This window comes from Dipodomys ordii, unplaced genomic scaffold (assembly GCF_000151885.1).
Source record: "Dipodomys ordii isolate 6190 unplaced genomic scaffold, Dord_2.0 Scaffold78, whole genome shotgun sequence".
Taxonomy (NCBI): Eukaryota; Metazoa; Chordata; class Mammalia; order Rodentia; family Heteromyidae; genus Dipodomys; species Dipodomys ordii.
In genome coordinates this window covers 151,481-160,132 of record NW_012267294.1, presented here as the reverse complement: position 1 = coordinate 160,132, position 8,652 = coordinate 151,481, and the positions used below count along the sequence as shown (strand labels likewise).

At 50.0% G+C, this 8,652-nt stretch overlaps 1 protein-coding gene across 1 annotated transcript in view; it reads left to right on the top strand.

Moving 5' to 3' along the window:
• Positions 1-6,769: 6,769 nt before the first annotated feature.
• Positions 6,770-8,652, top strand: part of Dennd2d (DENN/MADD domain containing 2D) — a 23,269-nt gene continuing 21,386 nt past the window's right edge. The window contains exon 1 of the mRNA XM_013024602.1: positions 6,770-6,959. Within this exon, the coding sequence (XP_012880056.1) occupies positions 6,902-6,959 (58 nt within the window). The 5' untranslated portion in view covers positions 6,770-6,901. The remainder of the gene's footprint in view (positions 6,960-8,652) is intronic.

The following is an 8,652-nucleotide window of genomic DNA, read 5'->3' as shown; positions in this document are numbered from 1 at the left end:
ATGCTTGGTAAGAAATGTACGCATTATCCTGCCCATGTAATTGTAACCCCTCTGTACAGTATGTTCACAAATAAAAAATAAATTAATTAATTAAATTTAAAAAAAAGAATCTCACAGACTATTTTGCCTGGGCTGGCTTCGAACTACGATCCTCAGATCTCAGCCTTTTGAGTAGCTAGGATTATAGGCATGAGCTACCAGCACCCATATCACTCTTAATTTTTTAAAGCCTTTTCCTAGTTAAAATTACCCATGGCCTTTGCAATAATTCAGGAAGGTATATTGGATGGAAAATGTCCTTGGACAGGCTGGAATGATATCTCCTTGGAACTGAGTTTGGGTTAGTATGACTTCGCCCCAAGCACTCAGCAGCCTGATGCTTAAGAGGTGGCAGCTGTCTGTGTGGAGATGACTCAGAATAAAATCTACAGGTGCACAGAGAAGTAGGGAAGGGATAAAAAAGGTTGGCTCTTTGGGTCTTATTTTGTTTATTATTATTATTTTTATTTGTTTTTATTTAACTTAGGGCCTCATGCTCTCCTTTGGCTATTTTGCCCAAGGCTAGTACTCTACCACTTGAGCCATACCACCCCTTCCAGCTTTTTGCTGGTTAACTGGAGACAAGAGTCTCTTAGATTTGTCTTCCCAAGCTGGCTTCAAGCCAAGATCTTCAATAATTACAATTATAATCTCTTTTGGTTGCTAAGATAAAAATGTATCTTGAAGCTAGGGCTGGACCTTATGCCCTATGTAATTCCAAGTGCACAAGTCAGGATACTCAGTTGGAGGGGATACATTCACCAGTTTCGAGATAGATACTTGGTGTACACACACACACACACACACACACACACACACACACACACACACACACAGACCGTATGTATCTATCTTCTTTTCAGTTTCCTGGAGTTCATTTAGATTAATATTGTTTAATATGATCAGAGGCTCATAGGCACTGGGCCTTTGCATTCCTCCCTAAAAATATCCTCCTCCTTTGGTCTCACTATGTGTGGATGCCTAGAGTCTTGTTAATTTATCATGTCCTGGTATTATTATCGTGTGTGTGTGTGTGTGTGTGTGTGTGTGTGTGTGTGTGTGTGTGTGTGTGTGTTGGGAAAGCAAGGTGAAAGAAGAAGAGAGGAGAGGAAAGGAGGCATGATTCTCTCTGTAGAAGCCCACAAAGAAAGAAGACAGAGTCCTTGCTGAGTTCCCCATATGTGGCATGGTTGGGATCCAAACCCCCTCTGCTGCCCACCCCCATAGCAACCCTAGCCATGATCTCTTCCGCCCAGCCTTCTCCCACTGTGGCTCTCCCTCTTGCTTCTGGTTATCTTCCCATGCCTTTTGTCATTGCCTGAGCTTCCCCACATGGCATGGTCACTTATCAGCTAGTCCTTCTGTACCATGCTCTTCCTGAGTTGGTCACAGGGGAGGGGAGAGGAAGAAAATTGTTGGGACACTGGTGTCATGCTTTCTTTAGCTTTGTTATTGGGGTGAGCCAGAAGAATGGGGTAAGGAGTTCATCAATTAATACATATTTAATATTTGTTATGTTCTAAACTGTGCTAAGGGCTTGCTCTCTCTGTTATTTGTTTCTGTTCCTTAAGGAAAAAAAAGAAGACAGTTGTCCATCAAAGAAGACAGGGCCAGGACAGGGAGCTCCTGTTGGACTCTGGTTCTGACAGCCTCTCACTGCCCTGATGTCCCCACTGCTGAAACTGTGCCCAGCAGAATTTCTAGCTCCCTGAATGCCTTTCATACTGTCTTTTCTATTGACACTTCAAATTCTAAATTCTAGCTGGGTGCCAGTGGCCTATAATCCTAGCTACTCAGGAGGCTGAGAGCTGAAGATTGTGGTTCAAAGCCAGCCCTAGCAGAAAAGTCTATGAGACTCTTATATCCAATAAACTACTCAGAAAAAGCCAGAAGTGGTGCTGTGGCTCAAGTGGTAGAGCATTAACCTTGAGCACAAAGAGGCTCAAGGACAGCATCTAGACCCTGAGTTCAAGTCCCAGGACTGGTAAAAAATAAAATAAAATTGGAAGTGGTGCTGTGGCTCAAGTGGTAGAGCACTCACCTTGAGCTGAAGAGCACAGGGACAGTGCCCAGGCCCAGAGTTCAAGCCCCACAACTAACAACAACCAACAACAACAACAAAAAGTCTAGCCTGTGGACTGAATGCATGCTTGCCTAGGATGCATGCATGGATAAGATCCTGGGTTCCATTTCTATACTGCAAAAGAAAGAGAAGAGAGAAGAGAAGAGGAGGGAGGGGAGAAGAGCACAGAAGAGGGCAAGACTGGAGGGGAGAAGAGAGCAAAGGAGGAGTGGAGAAGGAGAGGGAGAGGGAGAAGAAAAGAGGAGACAGTGTGATCTGAACTCGCAACAGGAAATTCTGGCCTAAATGAGAGCAGAAATCAAAGAAGTCTTCTCATGACAGGCATTTAAGTAAGATATAAAAGATGAATCAAAAGCCAGGTATGGTGACTTAATGCCTATAATTCCAGCTACCAGGAGGGGCACATTGGAGGCCAGCCTGGGCAAAAAACGAGTGAGACTGTCCCAAGTCAACAGGTAGTCCAGATATAATGATGCTTATTTGCTGTCTCAGCTACCTGGAAGGCATAAATTGGATTGGCTCTGAAGCAAAATCACCAGATCCTATCTGAAAAATAACACAAAACTGAGCCAGGGACATTGCTCAAGAATACCTGATAGGGGCTGGGAAGGTGGCTCAGTGGTAGAGCGCTTGCCTTGCATGCATGAGGCCCTGGGTTCAATTCCTCAGCACCACATATGCAGAAAAAAAGCCGGAGGTGGCACTGTGGTTCAAGTGGTAGAGCGCTAGCCTTGAGCTGAAGAGCTGAGGGACAGCGCCCAGGCCCAGAGTTCAGGCTCACGACTGGACCCCTCCCCCCAAAAAAAGAATACCTGATCACAATGAACAGAGTTCAAAACCTGAGCACCATTACAAAAAAAAATGTGACTAGAAGGCAGTGGGATGAGAGGCAGAGGTAGCTGCTTGTACAAGATGCTGGGACAGAAGCCAGGCACCCGTGGCTCATCCCTATAATCCTAGCTACTCAGGATGCTGAGATCTGAGGATCAAAGTTCAAAGTGAGCTGGACAGGAAAGTCTGTGGGACTCTTATCTCCAATAACTACTCAGAAAAAGCAGGAAATGGTGCTGTGACTCAAGTAGTAGAGCACTAGCCTTGAGCAAAAGAAGCTCAGGGACAGTGCTGAGGCTTTGCATTTAAGCCCTAGGACAGGCATAAAATAAAATGCTGGCACAGGGCATTGGTGGTTCATGCCTGTAATCTTAGCTACTTAGGAGGCTGAGATTTGAGCAGAAAAGTCTAAGAGACTCTTAATTCTAATTAACCAGCAAAAAGTCAGGAATAGACATGTGGTTCAAGTGGTAGAGCACCAGCCCTAAGTGAAAAAGGCAAACGAGAGCACAAGACCCTGAGTTCAAGCCTCAGTTGTGGCATACACACACACACACACACACACACACACACACACACACACACACACACTATTAGGAACAAAAGGAAATTGGCACTTTGAAAGAATGGGAAGAGGAAGAAGGATGTTTAAGGAGGGAGGGACAAAATATCAAGATGAGACCAGCAAACACAAAGACGTATGGGTACTGCCCTCCCCCAAAAATCAATCAAGAATGTATTGGCTAACAAATATAGTGGGGAAGAGAGAGAGAGACAGAGAGAGACAGATACAGAGACAGAGACAGGGAAAGAGGGAGAGAGGGAAGGAAGGAGAAGGGAAAGAGAGAATGGTAGGAAAGGGAGGGGGAGGAGGGAGATTTGCACCATGGCTCCAGGAGTTCCGTGTAGTAATGCAAAAGGTCATCTTTGTCTCCAATATTGAAATGTCCTTCTCTAGTCCTGGATGTCATTGCTTGTTCTTAGCACAAGCATAGCTTATTGTTCACATTGATCCTCACAGGAAATCAGAAGCCAAGGAGTATAGATAGCCTAGGCCTCTCATCGAGCTATTGATGCTGTGATTGCATTGATGGACTTGTTGCTTTCGTTGCTGATATTTAGGTGTCACTGCCAGAAGAATATAAGTCCATGATGTTAACTTGAACATAATGAACATCATGTGACTACTGAGGCAGGGCTGGGCTTGACGGTATTTCCATTCAAGTCAGGTCAGGTGGGCACTGCTGCATAGGGGCTTATAAATCTCCAAGACAAGACCCTGCACAGCCCCCAAGATGCAGTAAAACTGTACTGCAAGTTATCTCTCCCATCCCTTCCCCTCCTCCTTCCCCTTCCCTCCCCTCCTCCTCTCTCCTCTCCTTTTTTCCTCTACTCTCCTCTTCTTTCTCTTTCTCTTACTGAGCAAGTTCTCTAATAGTTACATCCTTATTCTTTTAAAAATATTTTTATTCAAATTTTGAGACAGGGTCTCACCAAGTTGGCCAGTCTGTCCTCAAACTCACTAAATACTCACTAAATACAGTCCTCAAACTTTTGCTTCTCTTACCTCAGTTTCCCCAGTAGCTGGAATCATGGGTGTAACTACCATACCTGGCTTGAGTTCTCCTTTCTAACATACTTCTTCCATCACAAAGACTTAATTCCTCAGCAAAGTCTTAACAAACCTTATCCCTGATCTCAGCTATCATCATGGAGTTGAAAATAGGATCAATGTCAAAGTTAGGCATAATGGTGCAGAGAACAGGAGCTATAAGGGAAACAAATGTGTATAACTGCAAAAAAAAATAGTAGTTTGGGTTCCCATGGACTCTAATGGCAAGTGAGTACCATGACTCATCTGACTCTATTATTGATTGATTGATTGGTTGGTTGGTTGATTGATTAAGGGGTCCCCAGGGTTTTATGCATGCCAGGAAAGTGCTTTACTGCTGAGCTTCATCCCTGCTCCTCTTCATTTGAAAGGATGAAAGTAATTTGGTTGGGAGAACCATAAAATATGTGGACAATTACAACCCATAGTGGTCTACCACTTAGAGAAATCTTTCATGCTGGTACACCATTATACATGGGGCATGGGTCTCAATAAGGGAAGGCTCTTGAGGAAGTGCTATGTCTGTCCTTATGTGCAGTAATCCTGAGAACAGGGAACTGAAACAAACTTGCAGCCAGGCTCTGGTGGCTCATGCTTGTAATTCTAGCTTCTCAGGAGGCTGAGCTCTGAGGATTATGCATCAAAGCCAGCCTCTGCTGGAAAGTCTTTGAAACTCTTATCTCCAATTAACCACCAAAATGCCATAAGTGGAGCTGTGGCTCGAGTGGTAGAGTGCTAGCCTTGAGCAAAAAATGCTAAGGTACAGCAGCCAGGCCCTGAGTTCAGGCCTGAGTACTGGCATAAAAAGCAGAAATAAACAAACAAAAAAAAGCTGTATAATTAAGTAAAAATTGCCTACGCCCAGTGTAAAGGCAATTTTTAGAACCTCTAGGCTAAGAGTAGACAGTTTAATACTAGGGCTGTCTTCCCAACTTCTGGGCACCCCTTCAGTCTGTGGTTGTGGGGAGAAGAAAAAGGGCTGTGGGTCTGAGGGTCATTACCGCAGCTCCCAGACGTTTTTCTGCCAGAGTTTCATCTTCCCACTGACTCCTATGCCTGAAATGGAGACTAAGACTAGTGAATAGTGACATTTCAGGTGAATCTTTCCACCCATCCCTTACAGAGCTTGTCCTGGGAGGGAGAGGATTTGTCAGCAGAGGATTCTGCTGGAGCAAGTGGTGCTTGGCCCTATATCTTGGTGGATCTGGAGTTTGAAGTCGGAATGAGTTTAGGTGGTCAGTGAAGGTGAGCGTGGGAGGAGAGACTGCAAGTCTGCTTTGGTACTGGATAGTAGAGCTTAGTTTTGCTGTAAGTCCCTTAAATTCGTTTGATAACAGCAACCAGAAAGTTTTCCACAACCTGAGGCGCACATCCAGTTCAGGGTAGGGAGATTACCATCTGTTTATTTTATTTCCTTTTTTCAGTACTGGGGCTTGAACAGAGCCTGGATGCTGTCTTTTAGCTTTGTTCGTTCTCTACCACTTGAGCTATATAGCTCCATTTCCAATTGGTTGTGTGTGTGTGTGTGTGTGAGAGAGAGAGAGACAGAGACAGAGACAGAGAGAGACAAAGAGAGACAGAGCGAAAGAGGCAGGGAGAGATAGAGGCAGAGAGAGACAGAGAGACAGAGAGAGATGAGTGATTAACTGGTGATAAGAATCTCAGGGACTTTCCTGTCCCTGCTGGCTTCCAACCTCAATCCTCCAATCTCAAGCCTCCAGAGTAGCTGCAAGCATGCGTCACGTCACCAAGGTTAGAGCTTATTGAGCTGTCAAAGAACAACGGCTGAATGAAAGGCAAGGTGAAGGTCCACATCTTAATGCACCTTTAGTGGGAAGACAATCCACTATCGGAGAGACCGTGGAGACCGCCAGAGGCCAACACAGTTGTAGGGAGAGAGGTAAAGGGAGCAGATGGGTGTGGAGGACTAGAAGTTTGCTTGAGCTTCTGGGGTTCGTCTGGGGCTCCCCGGAAAGCGCCCTTGGAGGTGAGGACGCCTTCAGGCACGATCCTGCATGCTCCGGGACTGTGGGGATCCCGAAAGTGGCGCTTCCTGGAGGGTGGGCGCGTGGTGGCGCCGCCCCTCGCGGACGCGCGTCGAGCGCCCTCTGGCACCGGGCACGGGGCGCAGCCCTGCCAGCGGCTCGGGGCCGAGCGAGCCCTCCCAGGTGCGCCAGGGAGGCTGGGCGGCCGCCCGGAAGGTGCGCTGCCCCGCCCCGGCCCTGTCCCCGCCACCCATTCCCGCGTGAAAGCGAAAGTCTCCGGGCCCGCGGAGGTCACGGCCGGGGGGCGGGGCGGCGCGGACCCGGGAGCGGGCGCCGGGCACTCGCGGGGCCATGGATGGGTTCGGGCGCCGCCTGCGAGCCAGCCTGAGACTGAAGCGCGGCCACGGGGGTTAGTGCGGGCCTGGGGTTGCCGGGGTGAGGGCGCGGGGACAACGCGGGGTCCCGGGACCGTAGCAGGCTGGAGGGTGTTGGGGACCCGGGCAGGGCGGCGCAGGGGGGTGGGGATCCGCGGGGGTGAGTCCGGTGCGCGCGGGCGATCGCGCAGGTGGAGGTGGCCAGGGTCGGGCCAGGCGGGGCGGGGTGGAGGTCAGCGGAGAGGCCGGGCCCACTGGAGCCCAGAGGAAACCCTTGTGGGGGGCCCCCGGGCCACGTGTCGTTTCATCCAGGAAGCTTGTGGTGCAACCGCGGGGTGCCTGAAGCGCCTGGGGGCCCTCCGGCGTGCCCTCCAGGAGGCGCCTCCTCAGCCCCACGTCGCTGCCCGGGCTTGCAGCTTCCTTTGCTGGTCCCGGCCGCACGCAGAACCCCGGGGCCACGAAAAACGGGTCTCTGGGATGACATTCACACCCTCCCTGGGGGGTGGGGGGGCGGGTTCTGGGCAGGGTGTGGCAGGCAGGTAGCCCTGCTGCGGACACCTGCTGCGCTGCCCTCCCGGTGTGGCCCAGGACCCGGGCGCTCCTCCCGCACGGGGAGCCCCCTGTCCACGACGGTGCGGATTCAGTGATAAGAAGCGAGGCACTGCTGGTTGCATTAGTGCGCCCCGCGTTGGAAAGACCGCCCTAGGGGAGGCCAGTGTCCTCCCCTCTGCGCGCGGTGACTGGGCAGCGATCTGCTCTTCGCCCTCTCCTTCTGCCTGCGTCGCCCCTCTTCCCACCCTGGCTGCTCTTCCCAGCACCGGGCAGATCCACCTGCACCGTGGGGCGGGGCCGGGGAGGGGGGCGCGGAGGCTGGGCTTGCGCAGTGACTGCACCCGAAGGCAGACAGCCGGTTCTCTCTTCTCCAAGAGCATGACCTGCCCCCCCACCCCCGCCAGCCCCCAGGGAAGTCTGCTCCAGTGCTTGGGGTCGGCTTCCTATGGCTCCCAAGAGACATTCCCGTGGTGTCCCCCTCCCCCACCCACCATAGGTCTGGTGATTGTGTTTGGGGGAGAGTCTCCCAGAGGTTGACAAACTGGGTAGATGAGTTGTTTGTGTTGGCATGTGTCCTCAACCCACTGGGGTCTTCCAGCTTCCCCGGGGTTTCCGTTCCTACTATTGCCTTTCTGCCACCTGGGTATTTGTTTACTGGGGGAGGGGGCAGAGGGAGTGGGGAAGACTAACTGGGGAGGATTAGTGGTTGTGTACCTCTGGTCCTGGGTTGAACACAGCTCAGCTGGAAGAAGAAGCCCTAGCATATCCGCTCAAGATGCCAGAAAATCCCCATACCTACATTTTAGACAATTCTGGGACTTCAGTCAGGTGGCTAATGGGAGGGGCTTCCTGGTAGAGGAACAAGTGTAACCAGACTCCTGGCTTCTCTTGAAAGGGTGGCTCCCTTCTCTGCTCTAAATAAGCATTCCTACCCAGGGCTCTGGGTACTCTCAATACTATCAGGAGAGGAGCTTTTGGCTTCGTGTAGACTTTGAGGACTCCCTCTTCCATTGACATAATTATTGGACCAAACAAAAAAAAAATCTTAATCAGTGCAAGGCAGTGATATCTTGGTGGCAGGGAGTATTTGGTACTGTCCCTTCCTTCTTTCCTTCCTTCCTTCCTTCCTTCCTTCCTTCCTTCCTTCCTTCCTTCCTTCCTTCCTTCCTTCCTCTC